The 19,457-nt window shown below is 49.9% G+C and overlaps 1 protein-coding gene across 1 annotated transcript; it reads left to right on the top strand.

The window, feature by feature from the left end:
• The first annotated feature begins 7,653 nt into the window (after positions 1 to 7,653).
• Positions 7,654 to 11,181, top strand: LOC144143121 (neprilysin-2-like). Its single transcript, XM_077674927.1, has one exon. The coding sequence runs from the start codon at positions 7,654 to 7,656 to the stop codon at positions 10,048 to 10,050; it is 2,397 nt and encodes a 798-aa protein (XP_077531053.1). The 3' UTR covers positions 10,051 to 11,181.
• Positions 11,182 to 19,457: the final 8,276 nt, after the last annotated feature.

The following is a 19,457-nucleotide window of genomic DNA, read 5'->3' on the forward strand; positions in this document are numbered from 1 at the left end:
CAGTGCCAGCAAGCTCAGACCATGTAATTTACCCACACCAAAAACACCCCCTTGGGCTTGACAGAAACGTGAAAAGGGAAGAATGAAGGGCTGACGCACGGAAGAGGGGCATACTTTGCTGTGCGCTTCATTTACAAAAGCCCTGCCCACGCACGGCATTCGTCCAGTTAAAGCACAGTTTCGCCCAATACCTATAGTTCATACCACAAGCTGGATGCAGCACTGGAGGCTACATTCTTGTCAATAGAGCACCCACTGAGGGCACCTAACTCACCGTGAAGGAAAGCAAGAATAGGCGCCGGGGCCTTGCGGTTTCACCTGCCGAGAGGGAAGACGGAAAGGTCCTTTCATGGCACCCTTCACGGAGAGTTAGGTGCGCGCAGTGGGTGCTTTATTTAGAGCAATGTAGCTTCCACAACGCTGCATGCAGCTTGTGGTATGAACTATAGATTCGTCACTTTCTTTTGAGTTACATTGTAGGAGTCTTGAATGTCTGCCTTGTGGGAATATTAAAAGTCTTGAATGTCTGCTTACACATTCAAAAACCGTCTGCTATCTTTCGAGCCTTCATCGTACCAGTTTTCACCTATCAATGGCTGTGGGTCCCACTTTTTTTTTTCCGCCGCCAGTTAGTGCGGATCACTCCTTTCTTCCCCGGCCATACCAGTACTAGTCAATCTCCTCTGCTGAGAACGACTCAGCCGGCCAGTTATTCTTCGTGTGGCGACATGTCACACACAAAGGAACACGCCCAAGCAATCACGAACGTACGTGGGACGTCCAAAATACAGCCGAACATCCAATGCCCAGTTTGGACGGCCATCGTACGTCCATGTTTGGATGTACATTTTCGGACGTACAGTGGACATCCAAAAACAGACTACAAGTCCGCCAGTGGACGTACGAAGTTACTACGAAGCATCAAATAATGGCTTAAACGAAATATGCAAGCAAAAACAAAAAACCTACTTTATTTTTAATTCAATAGATTTTGTACGTCAACACGCTGAATTTCATCTGAAGATTTCAAAAATTGAGCCCGTTTTTTTTTACTTTTTTGAAGCACCTCATCAACTCCAACGATGATCTCTTTGGGGAAGGATATACACGAATTAAAGACCGCTAACGAAACATGTGAAGCAATTGAGTTCACTGTGTTCATGTATGCCTGTCTGCCCGGCAGTGCATTAGTCTTGTGCGGTGTACAATACTTTGCAGGAACATAAGCTTCTCGTCATGTGATTCCGGAAATCTTTACTGAACATCCAAAATACATCCAATTTCGGACGTCCGACTGGACGTACGAAAGTGTTAAATCCGGACATTCCACGGACGTACATGGTGGTACGTCCATCAGCCCTGAAACGGACGTCCTAGAGACGTCCGCTAAATCGGGAATAGACATACGGTGGACGGCCGACGGACGTCCGGTGGTTCCTTGGGCGGTGCACGCCTTTGGCGTCCCGTGCGCTGAGCTTACCCGAAGACGCCATCGCTTTTGGGGCTGCACCCCTTCCTCAATAAACCTGACTGAGGCGCTTCGTCCAACGGTTTCGCCGCGGATGCGCAAATTCAGCTTTTGACCTCAGGCACACCGCCTGCGACACACCCCTTGAAGCGCATGCGCGTGATTCACTGGGCACGCTTTCAGCACTGCGCCTGCTGAACTGATCAGCTAAGCAGCGCGCGGTCGCAGGTGCTCAGCTGATCGGCAGCCGACCAACCCCCGCCGCCTCCCACGCATGCGCCGCTGGGTCGTATCGGGCCACGTGACCCATTGCACCCGGCGAAGAGAAACACCGCGTTCGTCGCGAATGAAAGCGAGGGAAGCCTCTTTCTGTGGGCGTTGCACGAGACCGAACGGCGTTGAGCCGGGGTCAGCAACACAGCTACATCAAAGGTTAACCAAGTTGAAGTGAAACCAAGACTCAGACTAGGCCAAGCTTCTGCTTTTTTGGATATCCAAGGTCAGCTGAGCTAATAAGATATCGACGCAGACAATTTTTGTATAAAGACCCATGCGTAGGCACTTTCGAAGGATGTGCGCCTTTGTTCACAGACGACGTACTATAGGCATAACAGGCATCACGGTGCCGACCGGAAAACATTTTTAGGAGGGAAGGGCTGAAGCGGGCCGGTCTCCCTGGCTACACCAATGCCACAGTGGGCGCTAAAGGCCGCGACAGCGCTGAAACCCAGGCTGGGCCGATGGTCTCCGTAACAGCCGCGTATCCAGTCGGTTGGCCGGAAACACACGCATCGCATGCATTTCTTGGAAAAATAAGGCCTTGATGACCGAAGAAGTTCTATGGAACAGGGAAAGACAGCAAACGCAACGAGGGGTTCGCACCATACGTATTTCTTTCCACACCTGAAAGGGATACAGTAAACAACGTCTTTATTGCCCTCTACAAATTGTATACCGTGTTTTCTTCCACAATTGTCCTTGTTTCTTCCTTGTTCGCTCAACTGAAAATGCGACGCGCACCCCATATCTTGATGCCACTTTCTGTGATGTGAAATGCCACGCCGGTATGGAATGACCGCTGTCGGTTCAGTCTCAAATCCCAATCCTTTTTCCCTGCCTGGAGCCGCGCTTCCAGCCTCGATGACACTGTTCACAAGCCAAACAAGCAGGTTCATCTGGGTGCCCGGCTGCTGTTAACCTGTCCGTCCCGTGTTCTTTCTTCCGCCCCGTGTTCTGTCGTGTCCAAGCTTTGTTTACACTTTACCCATCACGAATATATACTAACACGCCCAACTCACAATTCTTCCTCATCCATCGACATGGAACCAGCCCCGTTGGATTCCTACACCTCGGCCCAAGCACATGACGTGAACAAAAAGCACAGCTAGGTGTCCGAAAAGGAGAAGCTGCTTCGGTTTGATGTGCCGTGAGCCCCGATCGCCGACCGGGCAGTGTGTTTCCATAGGCTTCGCTGCACAGCGCCCCACGTGGCATGTGTGATGCCACTGCCCGCGCTATTTTCTGTGCTCTATTCCTGTTGAGGGCTTTGTGGCCTCGAGGTAGAGTTCTGAGTACACGTTTCGTTAGCGGTTCTCAATTCTTATAAATCCTTCCCCAAACAGATCATCGTTGGAGTTGATGAAGTGCTTCAAAAAATTAAGAAATTAGGCTTAATATTAGAAATATGCAGATGAAACTAGCAACATGCAAGCCAGGGTGTTGATGTACAAAATCTTTTTAATTGAAAAGCACAGTAGGTTTTTCGCTTTTGCTTTTATAGTCAATTTACGCCATTATTTGATGCTTCATAGTAACTTTTGACGTCCGTTGGCGGATGTCATTCGGACTTGTACATCCGTTTCTGGATGTCCACTGTACGTCCTAAAATGTACGTCCAAACATGGACGTACAGTGGCCGTCCAAACTGGGCCTTGGATATTCGGCTGTATTTCGGACGTCCCACGGACGTCCATGGTTGCTTGGGATACCGTAGAGTATTGCTACTCTAGGCACTGTAGTACCGCGTGCACTACACGTCTGTGCTCTGCCGGTATGTTGTTTACAGCTTACAAAGGCCGGCCGCACGACGCTCTCGCCGCCGTACCGAAAGCAGGCGAGGGAAAAGCTCCCTTGGCAAGTAAAGAAGTTTGGCGCGCTCTCCAATACAAAGAACCAGGAGTAGAGTTTGTCATGGTGCAAGAACAAAAGAGCTCAAAGTAAACGCCCTTCCCTTCTCTGATGTGAGTCTCCATCTCAGTAATTTCCGAAATGCTACACTAAAAGAAGCCGCCAATCCCCCCCCCCCCCCCCCCCTTGCTGTGGTATCCCGAATTTTCATGTTGCTAGATTGGCAGGTCTGCTATTGGGAGATGAGACAGGGCGATCTTGCAAGTATTATTTCGTTTCTAGGCGTAAGCCACGAGTAAAAAAAAATTACACCATCTTCCCGTGCGGAATTCTGATGAGGATGCGAAGCATCATGGCGGTTCCGTGTGGTTCCATTGTGTTGCCGTTATGTTGAGTGATCTGGTTTTTACTAGCGCCAGAGGGAATTCCGCGTCCGGGTCCACACCGGTGGCAAAGGCACGCAAGTGCTGTTGTGTTACGGTGAGTAGGCGGTGGTTCTCGAGGCGCCGAAACTCGTCCATCATGTTCTTGTCGATGTTGTCGTCTCTGTGTTAAAATCGGCAGTCTCCGTCAGCTTTGGTGAGGTAAAGGTTGTTGGCATTGGTGCACCGGCTGAGAGCAATGTACACGCCCTCCTCTTCGCAGCTTTGTCTTCTCGTTCTTCTTCTCCTTCGGCGGTTCCCCTACGGGAAGATGACGACGGTGGTTGAACGCGAACCTATCGCGTGATGAATTCTTTGGTTGGCCAATCCCTAGGGGCATCCTGCCACAATCAGCATCAGAGGCGCTGCGGACGGGGCTGGTTGAGCTGCAAGGCGCGTGGCGCTTCCCGCCACAGCTTTCCCACGGGAAATTCAGCATCCCCCTCTAAAGTTTTCAGTTCGTCGTTTCCGTTGACGTTCACCTTCGCGTGCCTTCGTTGTATCAGTAGCTTCTTGACGTAGTTTGAATGAGTCAAGGACATAAGGCGCGTTCGTAGCACTTGCTCCTGTCCCGGATTTGTAGCGTAGTGGGAAGAGCACCGCGTACCTCCCGTTGCGGCCAGAGGGTCGTGGGGTCGAAACCGGGCGCCGCTAACTATTTCTTTTTTTATAGTGTAGTATCGCGGAGCTGTGGGTGTAAGGAGGAGAGTTGCGCATGCGCAGTGTGAGTGTGGACGGCGCCGCCATCAACGACGCAGGACCAGGTGAGCCTAAGAAATGCTCCGCATTTAAAAACAATATGGTAAAATTACTGTTTTAAATCACTCAGTTTTGAGTATTTGTCTGGCCTCAGAACAATGATAACCAGAGATTAAGCAATAACAGGTTTGGAGGTTACGGGTAGAATCGGGCGGAGGCAAAAAAAAAGTGAAGTAATTAACACAGGTTCTGAAAACTGTAATGGAAACGCACTGAGGTAAAGGTCCCATCGTAGCAATGATAGTGCGAGATTATAACATGGTTAGACATGTCAAACCCGGGAAACAAGGGGTACCCAGATTGCAGGGCAGGTCTTCAGTGCGACACTAAATCTAACTGACTTCGTGCCGACTTTGCAACAGAGCTGGTTCATCGGTCGCATCGATATCTTCACTTGGTGAGTAAACTGAATGAGTTGAAAGTACTTAGCACCATTCATTTGGGCGATGGGAACCCACCGTGGAGACAACGCCGACTTTTGTATAGGGACTGTTGGGACTGGGCCCCCTCACCGCAGCCACCAATGTTGGGACTGGCCTTCCCAGCGCTGTCACCCATGTTGGGAATCAGCCATCCCGACGCTGTCATCACTCTTGCGACTGGCCATCCGAGCGCAGTCAGCGGTTTAGCGACGTTGCCTTGCTCCGTCTGTTATCGACGCGGCGCAGAGCAGAGCGATAACTTCTCCAGCCGATGAAAAGTTCGAGCCACATTTATATACAGTATGTACAAGGGTAACAAAAGCGTTACATGGCTCGCACAGAGGCGACAGCATCTCTCCACTCGGTGCCTCCGAAAAGTGCCGCCGGGCGGGTTTTTGTACCCCCGGGAGTCCGTTGCGGCCCCGTGAACTTTGAATCGCTCCAATCAGGACTCTCGCTGGTTGGCGTCAGCCGAGCCGCCCCGGCGGGGAAAGGGAGCGCGACGCCATCGCCGCCTCCGCGAAGCTGTCTCGAAGCCCTTAGGGGCATGTCAGCCGCGGCCGTTCACCCGATGCATGATTCGGCCGAGCCGCCACGACGGGAAAAGGAGAGGCGACTCGGCAGCGACGCGAGTTTGGGCCTGTCGGCCGCGGGCGGTTTGGTCTGGTTTGGTCGAGGCGTGAATTGACCGTGCTGTCGGCGCGTCGCCCCGTGCTACGTATTTGGACCGGGCTGCCGTTGTATGGCATCACCGTCGCGTCTTCGAACAGCGCCGCCCGGGGCGAAGCGCTCGTCAGTGGAATGCCAATGGCGGTCAACGCAGCGTTGTTGTGCCTGGCTTTCGGTCGTTCTGCTGCGGTGCGGCTTGCAAAGCGTATAAACCACAAGGACTTTTTTCAAATCGGTAAATCTTGAGCGTGGGAGTGACCTTTACGAGGCATGCCATGTGTGTGATTTACGCCCATACTCAGTAACTACAAATAGCAGACGACGCTAAATGCGCCAACCTAGAAGTCCAGCTGGAAGTGAAAGCCCGTTCCTTCGTGCAATTTTTTCATACCTGCATGCAGTTTGGCCCATCGAGGAATATACTGCGGCTAAATGCTCCTACAAAGCCGGTGTGTCCAGCCGATCCAGGAATGCTGCGGCGCTGGCCTGTGGTAATTGATGACGGAACGGCGTCGTGCACAAGCGAAAGACAAAGTTGGGAGGTGCGCCCACAGGGCTGTTGCCAGTGCCATCTTGCACCTAATGCTCATTTTTGAAAATGTTTACTCTTCCTCTTCCTGTAAAGAGATGAACACTATTTCTCGTGTCCCATCATTATCATAATCATCATCATCTAGAGGTACGTAGTTTAACATGCAAAAATGAGGACTCAAAGAAAGAACTGAACATTAGCCTCCACAGGTTACCTGATTATACTCCTAATTTACAGGCGGGATTATTGGCAGTGATTTTGGCTCTTCAAAAACTTCACCGTAGGTTTTCGGATGTTGTCATTCTTTGTAATTCCCCCTCTGTGTGTACAGAATTATCATCCGAAAAATATTCTTCAATTATCCGCACCTTCCAGTCATTTGTTCTTCATGAGCTTCGTGAGGTTAGGCTAATGTGGGCTCCAGGACATGCAGGAATCTCATACAACGAAGTGGCTGATCAATGAGCCAGTCTGTCTCTTGGTGGCCCCGTGGTCCTGCGATGCCCAAATCACAGCTTTCTATTGGAGGCGAGATTTAGGCGTTTCCAACTACTACCGCCGTGCTCTCTTCTAGAGATTATAACCACCTTCGCCATTCAAGGAAGCCGATGTCTTGCGATTCAGGGATATACGAGTAGCAGTCATTAAACTTCGATGCGAAATCTCCCCATGAAATTTTCATCTTTATAAATCTGGCCTGGTTCCATCTCCTCAATACCCTTTCTGCGATGAACGGGATAATATAGAACACTTCCTTTCTAATTGCCGCAGTTTCTCCAAAATGTGACTTGCGCATCTAAAGTACACCTTTAACCGGCTCCACCTTACGCTATCTACCTCCGCTGTTCTACTATTCTGCCCCTAGGTGCTTCCGCCCTAAGAGTTTGCCACAGGGATTTTGTGTCCACTTTTTACTTTTATGCTGTGGCGGCAAGACGGTTTCCCTTCTTGCCAGCTAAGTGTTCACATTTACTTGTTTTTCTTATACACTCTAAAAATAGTTTCTGTTTTCTATTTCCTATGCTAATTTTGGAATCTAAAACAGTATAGGTCACAATCTGATTAGGTTCACAGCTTCTAGGCCAATCCACCGCGTGGGTATGTGCCATGCTCTGAGGCAACCAACCAACAAACCAACCGAACGCGCTGCGAGCACCTCGCGCTTCCCGATTCCGAAGCTTCAGCAGCTCACTGTCCATTGCTCCGCCAGACCGGACCTCCCTGTCAACTTCAACAATGCCCAGCCACGTAGGAATGGACGAGCAGCGTGTCGCCGACGATGAACATCGCCGCGAGCCAGCGGCCGACGGCGCCACAGCCGCTCGCAGCAACGCCGACACGGTCCCTCCGTTTGCCCTCGTGCTGGTATCAATCGCCGGATGCAGCGTCTTCATCGGCGCCACCATCCTCTTCTACACGGGACGAGAGGGCGGGGTTGCCCTCAACACCACTGCGCATGCGCAGCACACGACGAGGCCCTTACGCGGTTACCGTTCCCCGAATATGGCGAGTCAGCGTCGCGAAGACGACTGGTGCCAGTCGCAGCTGTGCAGGTGGAACAGGGACTACATCGTTCGGGCCGTGGACGAACGTAAGAACCCATGCGACGACTTCTACGCGCACGCCTGTGACGTCACGCGCTGGTTCAGGATGGGCAACGCCTCGACGCGTCCATTTGCCGATCTGAGCACCATGCAGCTGATGGGAGACGTGGAACGCTTCTTCCAGTTCTACGTCCAGCTGAAAGGCAAGCCTGCCCGCGGGTCGGGGGAGAACTTCCTCTCGCGCATGATGTGGGTTTACGGCGCGTGTGAGAAGGAGACGGAAGTCAAACGGAACGTCTCGGACGAACTCGCGGTCGTCTTTGAAGCGTTGGGTATCTCCGGCGAAGTGCCCGTCAGCCAAGTGCGTCGCGGAAGGCTCGCCAGCCTGGTGGCTGCCGCAGACAGACACCTGAGGCTTCATCCGCTGTTTCAGGTTCAGGTCGTGCGCCCAAGCGGGCTGAGATTGACTGGAAACTTCGACATTATCCTTACGGCGCCGGCGACGCTGTACCGTCGCTTTATGACCAACTTCGTCGAGTCCACAGACTCCCTCTACGTCGATTTCGTCGCAAGAACCCTTGACCTGTACTCTCCTGGAAAAACCCGTTCAGCGGCCAGAAAGATAGTGCAGCTGGAGAAGCGTCTGGAGAGTTTCATGTTAGCCTCGGAAGAGGAGCTAATGATGCCTCCACGAGAGAAACCCACGTCTCTCGAAGACCTTTTTCTTGCCGACAACTGGGACTGGACGACGTACTTCAACGAGCTCATCGTCAGCGCCAACGGAACCATCGGAAATCACACAAAGGTCACTGTGAACGACCCTGTCTTCTTTCGTAACCTAGGCCACGTCATGAGAGGGACATGGGACGCGGTGATCGCGAATTACATCGTTTTCAAAACCGTCGTTGTGCTGGCTCCTGTTCTGGGCGATGAAGCCGATTTTCTGCTTCAGTTCGCCCATGATGACGACGTTCCGGACATTAGCGCGAGAAAGGCGGCTTGTCTAGGCCTGCTGGAGAAACTCTTCAAGTACGGCATGGGCATCGTCGCCAAGCTCACACTTGGCAGGGAATTCGCTACTACGCCGCGAAGTCACATGGACCGCCAGCTGACGTATCTGTTCAACGCTTCCAGGCATCTGATCACCGGGTTGGTCGAGTCCGGAAGCTCCTGGCTGAACGCTTATGACCGTAAAACGGCGTCCCGCAAGCTTCAGGCCATGCGCTTCGAATTCGGTGCCCAGAGCAACCTAGTGGATTACGAGCTCTATCGCCAAGCCTCGCTTCTATCCAACACCAAAGTGGCTTCCGCTGCACAAGCATTAGCTGATGCTGGCGATGGCAATGGCTTCTGGGACGAGCGCAGCCTCACTCGCATCGTGTTTTCCCTATACTGGACGGCCTCTGCCACCTACTGGGACGCCTGGGGCAACGCTCAAGTACCTGCCTACGACAACCGGTACAGCCTGACGGCCTTTCGAGCCGGCCACGAGCTCCAGCACGTCAGCAACATTCTGGTCGTGCCGCAGGCCACCGTGGCGTTTCTGAACCCGCTGAGCAACGTCTTTCACCCTGTTCTGTACGGCGTGCTCGCGACGGACATCATGCGTGGCGTTTTGGAGGTGCTGACACGGAGCGGCTCCGCAGTAGACGACGACTCTCGGCATCGCGCGTGGTGGAGCGTAGGCACCATCGAAGCGTACGAGAACGCCAGCGCCTGCCTCGCGTCTCAGCACCAGACGGCTCTGGTCGAAGGGAGCTCGATGCGCTCTTTGGAAATGGACTTCATCGACAATGCCGCTGCGTACCCTGTGTTCCGGCTTTACAGAGACGCGTTTGGGAATGACGGCCAGAACGTTAGTGGGCGTCCTGGTGTGACGGGAATGGGTCCGACGATGGACCAGATGTTCTTTTACAACTTTGCGGCGGCACACTGTGACTTCAGGGATGAGGAGCTCTGGAAACAGCAGCGGAGGTTCCACGTGACGCCAGCTCCGTGGCGTGTTAATGTGCCGCTGAGGAACTTACCTGAATTCGCGGAAGCGTTTGCCTGCAAGGTGGGCTCCTATATGAACCCGGATTATCGATGCAGTGTGTGGAAAAGGTAGCTGCATTTAAGGGCTCCGGTAGCTGGGGTGGTTGACCACCGTCAGTGAAATTTTAACGTCGCAATAAATGGAGTGTACGCTTTTGTTTGCAGATGGGCTGAACGCGTTCGTTCATTACTTTCTCGCCAGTAGGTGTACGGCCCTCCTGACTACTCGAGCTTCATTTCTCGAAGTCTTGTCGCAACGCGAAGAAAACACATTTGCAACGCGAAGAAAACACACCGTTCTTCTGTATACTCACTCTCTTTATAATTCAGCGATTCACTCCCTTCAAACAGATGCAATTGCGGTTATGGACTGGTATTCTTATAGCGCTATTTGTATAAACACGCAAAAAACAAATATGTGTTTTCGCCACCCTCGCAAAAAAAAATTGACTGCATGCCGATTGTACTTCATAACTCAAGGTGCAAGGATTGCCATTGTATTCCTCTTCCCTTCTCGAGAAGCGTGAAATATCCAGGTGTACATTTCCAGGTATATATATCCACGTTTTCCACATGACGTGGAACACCCATATGAACAACGTTTGTAACAAGCTTCTGGGGGTATCTTGCGTTATATATAATGTACGTTCCTTCATGCAGTCCCAACGAGCACACTTATTGTGCACTCACTTGCTTTCAGCATTCTCAGTATGGGATATCTTTGTTTTACCATTGCTCTTCCTCCTGGCGTTCCGAAGCAAACTGCATATAAAAAACATTGTCCTCAGCGTTGCGTACAATGTAGTTATCCCCGTTAATGTTGATTCATTCACTTACTTCAGTCTGCCTACATTTGATGCCCTCTTTTTTTCAAACGATTGTCTTAAAAAACTTCTGGTGCAGCTCTTTTTTGTTCCCTCGTGCCGGTGCGAGCGTTCAGACAGAGTCCTCGATTTCTACACACGTTCTGGATCATATGTTAGACTTCACTATGTCTAAAAAAATTTCAGCTCCTTACCCGATGAAATATTTTCTGTATCCTCTCTACGTGGCCTAAAAATACCTGCGTAAAAATGTTTCTGTTTTGTCTACCTCTAACTAATACCATTTATTGCCTCTGCTGACTGCCGGGTACGGCCCGAGAAGCCTTGCATGGCTCGGGCTGACCCGATGTTGATTTGTATATTTCAAGAGATGAAATAAACTATTACTGCTGTTACTATAAAACTTTGTTTCTTGAGCCTGCAATGTCTTCCGGTGGGGACATGGAAGAGTAGTAAAAAAAGGGGAGGGTGGACAGTTTCATACTGAGTGCAGTACATGTACGCAACATACGCAACGAGACGCTTCGTTTTGCACTTGGGCGCGACGTCAATGGGGAATTGTCTGTCTTGGATTACGACAACTGTATGAAGCTAAAGTGCGCAGACTATCGTGGCGACACGGAGGAAGCTGGTGTTCGGAAGGAGGTGGGCGAGCTTCAGATGTACGTGACAAAGCCCAGGATTGTGGTGGGAGCGTGGAGGTTGTGATCGGAGTGTTTGCCCGTTCAGTTCCTTCCACCGCATCGTTATCCCGAGATCCGCACTAAACGGTAAATGTTATGAATCGTCATCATCATAATCAGCCTTACGCCCACTGCCGGGCAGGGGCCTCTACCATAAATTTCCAATTATAACGGTCTTGTGCTAACTGCGACCAATTTATCCCCGCGAACTTCTTCATCGCATCTGCCCACCTAACTTTCTGCCGCCCCCTGCCACAACTGCCCTATCTAGGGATCCAGTCTGTTACCCTTAATGACCAACGGTCATCTTGCCTTCGCTTTACATGCCCTGCCCACATCCAGTTCTTCTTAAATTCTACTGTTATGTCCTTAACAAGCTTTTATTCTCTGACTCACTCCGCTGTCTTCTTGTCCCTCAACGTCGCACCTGTCATCTTCCGTTCCATTGCTCGCTGAGTCGTCCTCAATTTAAGTTGAACCCTCTTAGTGAGCCTCCACGTTTCTGCTCTGTAGGTGAGTACCGGTAAGATGCAGGTATTTTACAATTCCCTCTTCAGGGACACTGGTAGGCAGGCTGCCAAATAAGGCTTGGGGTACGGCCTTATCCCGGCGGCCATTGCCGGTAGCACACTCGCTCACCAGAGCAGGATTGGCCGCCCTGGTGTAGTAATGGTCACAACCTCCCATGCTTGCGCGAAATGTTATGAACAGTTTTCGTCAAAGTTTTGATGACAGGGCGCTCAAATGGTCGCGTTCATAGAGGTTCATACTAATGTATTCTAAAGAGAAGTGCGTCGCTGCAATCACGTGCCGTCATGGGCGCCGCCATAGCACGCAGAAACGTTGCTCGCCTACCTGGCTTGGCTAACAACATGGCTTCTTTTTGTTGCTGAAGCTATAAAATCATCCAAAAATGACGTTATTTTTCTTGTTTGTCTTCTCTGAAGCTTCCCAATAAATCTTTTGGAGTTCCAATTCTTCAATGCGTAAACAACTTTAAATACTCATTTAAAATTTCAAGGTTGCGTTTTTTGCAGCCACAGGCAACTTTTAAGCCTGTTCATGAACCATGCCAAGGACAAGTGAAACGTTCCTACCTGGCACGTGACGGCACTCTCGCTGAACACACTGGCACGACACCCTGGCGCCAGATTTCCCTGTAGCGTATAATAGTATGAATCTCTAAAGCCGCGTTTGGTTGTCCAAGTGTAGACTGCATGAGTGTGCGTGGCTCCCTACATAAATATCCTCAAAGCATATCAAGCTAAATAAAAAATAGGACCCGGGAAGCACCGAAAAGGACCTCATCTTTCTGCCTTGTCGTCCAGGAAAAAACTCACTGACGTTGGCGCCGAAAGCGCCCTCACACAATTGGTTCAGACCCACAACTTCAACCGACTAGTCAGACTAGGCGAAGCACCTACAGGAAGAGCCATTATATCCAACTGAACCTCACCCCATTCACGTCAAGGAGGTGCTCCAGAGAACATCGCCCGTGCACCCAACCAGCCACAAGGTCAGACTGGAAACTTGTGCCAAAGCACTCAACGAGATTATTCAGTACGCAACATCCACGGAGTTTTATACAATGACACCCAACTGAGTAGTATGCACAGATGCTGCCGTTATGAGCACAGGTTAAGTTGTAGGCGTGGCATGCATTGAAGACAACCCTCAACTAACAGCTCTTATCACTACTATCGAAAAGGCAACCACGAAGGGAGAGCAGGTGGCTATTGTTATGACTATCAAACAGCAGCTTTGACCTTTTTTGCATCGTTACGGAGTCTCAAGGTGTCTTCCGAGCATACTGAAGCGTTATCATTTTCCCAGACGCTGATAACGTCCCAGAAACCCCCCGACCACATAAAGGGAGGCGACCTTTCAGCATATCACAGAATCGTTCTCACATGTATATCTTAGTGAGAGGCAATGCCCGAACCATCACTTGGCACGCCAAGGAGTTGAAGCCCATCCATTGTTTCGGGCGGGAAAAATAAACCGAATTCAGACCCAGCGACCCCACCCATCACCTATAGAACGTGAAGACCACGTACGCGCTCCAACGGCGCGCTCTGACACCATCATATGCTGGGTAAGGAGGAACAAGTAAAATTGCCTCTGCTCCAGACCATTTTCCATCTAACGCCATTAATATTCAAACGGACCTGCCACGGTGGCTTAGTGGCTAAGGCGTTGCGCTGCTGAGCACGAGGTCGCGGGTTCGATTCCCGGCCGCGGCGGCCGCTTTTCTGATGGAGGCGAAAAGCAAAAACGCCCGTGTGTACGAGATTTCGGCGCACGTTAAAGATCCCCAGGTGGTCAAAATTAATCCGGAGCCCTCCACTACGGCGCGCCTCATCGCCTGCGTTGCGTCGGCGCGTTAAACCCTACAATCAATATTCAACCGGCTGTACCACTCTACCTCTTGTGTGCCTCTTTTGTCCCGTTCTCCCATGCGCTAAGTAATCATGACTCACAACTGTAGCTGCCAATTATCCTATACAGGCGCTCTGACAAGACACCTTTCCTGTGCACTGTACCCCTTTCTGCTTTAGTTTTTTTAGTGAACCGTTACATTTATTTGGTTAACCTGATGTTCATTACTACGAGTCGTGTAAGAACTTCCAATTTTGTGTGTTGCGTTGGCCCACTTACACTAGCGGAGGTACAAGTGGTCTTTAATGTCCTGTGTGCCTTTTTTGTCCCGTTCTCTCGTTCGCTAATTAATAATGTCTCACAACGGTAGCATTGAAGTCACAGGGCAAACATTAAAAGTAAAAATAAACTAGCCCAAATAGGCGCTGTACCTTTCCCCTATATGCTCCAATTGTCCACAAGTCTGAATCCCAGTCCATAGCCAGTTGGACGACTCGTATTTGGGACTCCACGTCGGATCTGAGCAGCATTGCCTCCCACTGCTCCAAATTATTTATGATAGATGCCGGCGTTGCACAAATGGGGTGCTGTGGGCAGGCCCAACTGATATGATGGAGGTAAGCTTCCGCAGCGCACCAGTGGCAGGAGTCTTTATAAAGGTCAGAATACAGGCGGTTGTAGGCGGCGGCGTTGATACCTGGCCAGGCAGTGATGAAGGACCGGGTATTTGAGGTGGAATATAAGTGATTGGTTATTTCTCTATATGGGACTAGTTTGACCCTGCCCCCCGTGTTGAGCACAAACTCGGGAGAGTTGAGGTTGAAGTTACCTCAGTGGAGGTAGACAAATGTGCAGTGAGCAACTAAGCTAATTTTGAAGAGATGAGGGCGCCAAACTGTTTCCTTTAGCTCAATTCGTCGAAGAGGTTCCTGTCGATGGCACCAGTAGGCCTAGAACCACAACATTAAGCTTGCAGCGGTCACATTTTAAAGCGTCTTTAATCGTGCCGTTAGGACTCTGCCTCCGCAGCAGTTCAAGCTAACTGTACTTGGGGGGGGGGGGGTGGAATTTCTGATGTTTTACATGTCTTGTGCATACGTTATGGAAGGCGTCACAGCAAATTGGAACTAAGCGCCCCAGTGCGTCTTTGTCATTCATTTTTTTCTAATGCACGAGTCATGGGGCGCGTCGCAGCCAACTGTAATTGAGGGTCGGGCTGGATGGTAATAAATTACCAAAGAATAAAAAAGACCGATCAGGACGTTGAGGGAGAATTTGCTTAATAAGAAAATTATGAGGACGCGTAACCATTCTATTGAAGTTGTGCATGTGGAAACATTAAGGTCTAATTAAAATCCGTTGAGTGCTCTTTTGAGTTCAGTTGTGAGACTGACGTTTTCGAGCATTGCTTCGGGGTTCCCGGATAGGACTGCAGCCGACAACTTACTTTCGCAGTTGCAGAGGTTGCAGCAATCGACTATGTAGATCACCAAAGTTTGTAGAGGTACCGTACGTACTACCAAGCAGAGTTGTCTGCGCAAGAACGCGATGGTGGTCGTCGGAGCCAAAGGGAACTAAGCCTGTGTTCTGCTACACATGCCACACACCATCTTTGTGATAAATGGGCCACTGAATGGTTTTGTAAGCGTCGCCCCACACACCTCCGGAGGTACGTGCCACGTGCCGTAACCAAGTAGAGATTTAAGAGACGTTTCACTGCTACAGGTGCACAGCTTCGGCCCTTCCGTTTTATGGTTCATGTCATAATTTCGCAATAAAATGACCCCGTTCAAGCATACGCAAGGCACTAAACTTGCCGTATTTACGCCGAAAAGCTTGCGGAAATCCCGATGCTTTGGAAGACCAGCGTTGTTCACTACAATGTACAGCCGTCTAGAGGCAGATAGTGTGGCCTTGAAGCACTCTGGAATAGAGATCGGGATGAAGTTTCCGAAAAAATACAACCTGGTCTCCAAGTAAGCCAGAGTAAAATGCAGATTTTAGGCAAACACCGTCTTCGTTTTGTGGCACCGTATGACAATGTGCGAGGGCACTTTTTGCAGGTTCAAGCAGCTGCTGCCACTTGCACTTCAATGGCGTGTACAAGTTAATATTTTGAGCTCTTCCTTTGACGTGACTTCGACATTCAATTTTGGTTATAGAGTGCTAACACAACGCATATACTGTACTTCGTCCGCAGCTTAACACTATCGCGAAAATTCGAAAGCATTTCTTTTTCAAAGAAATTGGTACGAAGATTTATAACGATGAAGTGTGATTCGCCCATTTGGAAACGTGCCCGTGCTTCTCCTCAATCATCGCCTCCCTCGTGACGTTTTTTGATGACACGTGGCATTGTCTTATGTGAGGAGGACGCTATTGGAACGTGATCGTGCTCGTTAGGACAGAGAATAGCCCCTTATTTGACTAAATGCGTCATATTAGGAGTGGGTTCGGGTTTCTTTCCTTTCCTCTCTTTCCTTACGAAAGACAGACTAACGGTTGCAGAAAGCATTGAGCACACAGACAACAAACTACACAGGATAAAACCGCATATAAGAATATACATAGGAGAAAAGCTGAACAGATTCTCGTTTGAAACCAATTTACTTGCACTCCAACAACCTGATTTTTTTCACTCAACACCGTTTTAAAACAGTTAAATTTTGTTTTGACCCACTTTGCCTTTAGCTAACCTTGCCAAATTTAAACCCACAATCATCACCATCAGAATAATGCTCATGCTCATCTGATCGGTTATTAACTACGCTGCTCAGCTCCGACCCACAAGTGCAAGAGTTTGGATGAATAAAGTTTTTACCACCCCCACTGCTCCTACTAGATCCAGCAGCGGCCTTAAGTGTTGGGCTACAATGCTAATGCACTCATACTTCTAGCGAACTTGACACAAGACGAAGAAGGAAGTGTTTCGTCTTTTTCTTCTTCGTGTTTCGTCTTTTAAGGAAAAGACGAAACACGAAGAAGAAAAAGACGAAGCACTTCCTTCTTTGTCTTGTGTCAAGTTCGCCAGAAGTACCAGTGCATTAGTCAATAAGCAATATGCCCAACTCTCCGCTTTAATTGAATTCCAATGCATTCCCTCGTGGGTGGCGAACTGTTCAACCCACTCCTCGCCTTAAACTAGTAATGACGCGAAATGTCCGGGTTATGTTTTTTGCTGCTACGAGTGCCTACCAGCCAAATAATTGTAGAATGGCGCAATAGATGGTCAATCACAGTGTAACTAATTATATTAACCCTCGTTAATATGAGTCAGTTTCGGTTTCGACCGAACGAACAACGAGGCGGCCGCCATGACAGAACGGCGCCCATGACATCACTGTTTTTGTGGCACCGCGTCCTGTGTGGATGCGCGGCCTCTTCCTAGGCCGTGCGAACTATTGGCGGCCAGGATGTGTCGAGTCAACGATCACCTACAGCAGCTTCGACATTCAAGTCGCGGATCTTCTACGGTACAGAGCGCATGCGCACGACGACAGGAGGACGAGCGACGATGGGCGTACGCTACAGGTCTTTCTCGAGGGTTCACTTTCCGAGCCGGCCCCAGCCTCGTCCCCTCGCACGGTGCCAGATCAGATAGAGATAGCCTACTCAGCTATGACGACATAGCGATCCATTTCCGCCTCGCCCGCCGTGTATATCCCCCTGCTCACGTCAGTCTCGACAACGTGCAAGAACGCACGTGGCGCCTTCTGCAGACAGACAGCCTCCCGTGTCGCGCACTGCTCCATCGCAGTCACCCATCCTTATTTCCCTCCCCGAACTGCCCATCATGCGGCATTCCCGCCACCTTATCCCACACTATGTCTGCTTGTCCCAATGATCCTTTTCCCTCCATCACCTGCGACGAGCACTGGGAGATGGCACAGGGCAGCTCTGATCCGGAGGTTCAAGAATCGGGCTGTCATTGTCGCCGCCAGGCTAAAGCCAGCGGCCACCACGTCCCCGTAACAGAGCTTGGCTAAATAAAATTTACCTCCTCCTCCTCCTCTCGTTCGGAGCAAGTGTTGCCACGATACGGCGAACGCCGAAGTTCTTTTGTGGCCAATGTTGGCTAATCCTCCTAAGTGGGTATGCTTGGCTTGTCGAACGTGCGCTCGAGGCCCTCGTGCACCAGCGCTCGGCATTTTCTTCGTATGTTTAGAACTGCGGACACTATACATAAATTATTTGCTCAACAGCTTCGCTGTTAAAATTTGCCATCGTGGGGTGCTGCTCCAACGTTTGGCGCGCAAGCACTCTGAACGCAGGAACATGTGACGTTACGGCAACGTTATGCTTTGAACCGTAACTTTTTCAATGGGTAGCTTGTCATGTCGTTAGGTTCAGAGTTACGACTTGGTTAGGTTATCCCTAGATACAGAGATTGCAGGGGAAATTGAACAAGACTCTCAGTAAGAGTAACGAAAAGAGAAAAAGACGCGACTAGAAAAGGGTGATGATGATAATGCGGGAATTTTTGGCGATTGCATACCTAACACGTTCGTTTTTTTTTTAATGAGAAATTAAGCGCGACTACTAAAACGACAACAGAAAGACGACAGGACGAGCGGTCATCCGCAACTGGTTTTATTAGAGGCGTCGTATAATATATGTACCTACATGACTCTTCACCGAGAGCTTGCGCAAAAGAAAAAAAAGAAAAGAAAAAAAGTACCATGAGAGTGCCTAGGTGTCTCGTAGTATTCTTTTTCTTTACACATGGAGTAAACAGACGTACCAAGCATCCGCTATCCAGCAGCTCTTCCACGATATGTCGCCACAGACTACCGCCAGCTCCGGTGACCAAGGCGACTTTGCTGCATTGCTGCACGCCATGGTCTAATGCCCACAATTGTTCGTCTCTCCCTCAACCAGGGGACACAACAAGTGTGGGTACAGTGTTATTCCGAAACTAAAGTTACCATTAAATTCTTAAATAGACCCTGCCACACTTTTTTCAACGTTTCCGAAATACTAAATGCTTGCATGGTAGCAAAGTACCTCAGCCAAAAATTACTGCTCTATGCCCATCAGCTAAATTGGAAACTTGCTTGAAATACTTTTCTCTTTCCCGGTCTTGGCGTTCTTCGACAGCTGGAATTACGTCATTACAGCGATGTAGCGGCAATTGGCCGGCTTTCTTTCCGTTGCAGCAGTAAATCCATCCGATGGCTAATTTAGAAAGAAAGCCACAAAAGCAAAGCAGAGACGAAAGACGTATCTGCTGCGACGTGCAAATCATACAATGCCGCTCCGTGCTGCCGATACCTATAGCTCTCTGAGTGCTTCCAGACGCGAAGGAAAGAGCGAAAGCGTTTATTCAAAGTGTTGCAGAGTACGTCTAAAGCCATTTCTAAAGGCGCTAATTAATGGAACGCAGAGAAACATACACTGTGTCTTTTTAACCGGTTTTTCCTAGACCGAATGCACTTGCGTAAGAAACCGTTTCTGCAGCACTGAAATGATGATGATAACTTCTTTTATTAAGAAGGGGAGAACCGAAGGTCGCTGGAGGAGGAAAAGGGGGAATAGGGAGGGAGGTAGACGCCAAATGAATCACGCTCGGCAGGCCACTGGCAACGCCAAACTGG

The sequence above is a fragment of the Haemaphysalis longicornis genome, unplaced genomic scaffold (assembly GCF_048455015.1).
Source record: "Haemaphysalis longicornis isolate Haplotype H1 unplaced genomic scaffold, Haemaphysalis longicornis Haplotype H1 scaffold_6, whole genome shotgun sequence".
Taxonomy (NCBI): Eukaryota; Metazoa; Arthropoda; class Arachnida; order Ixodida; family Ixodidae; genus Haemaphysalis; species Haemaphysalis longicornis.

What these genes read in the sequence shown, in the direction of transcription:
- LOC144143121 (XM_077674927.1), top strand. Translation starts at nt 7,654, where the DNA reads ATGGACGAGCAGCGTGTCGCCGACGATGAACATCGCCGCGAGCCAGCG.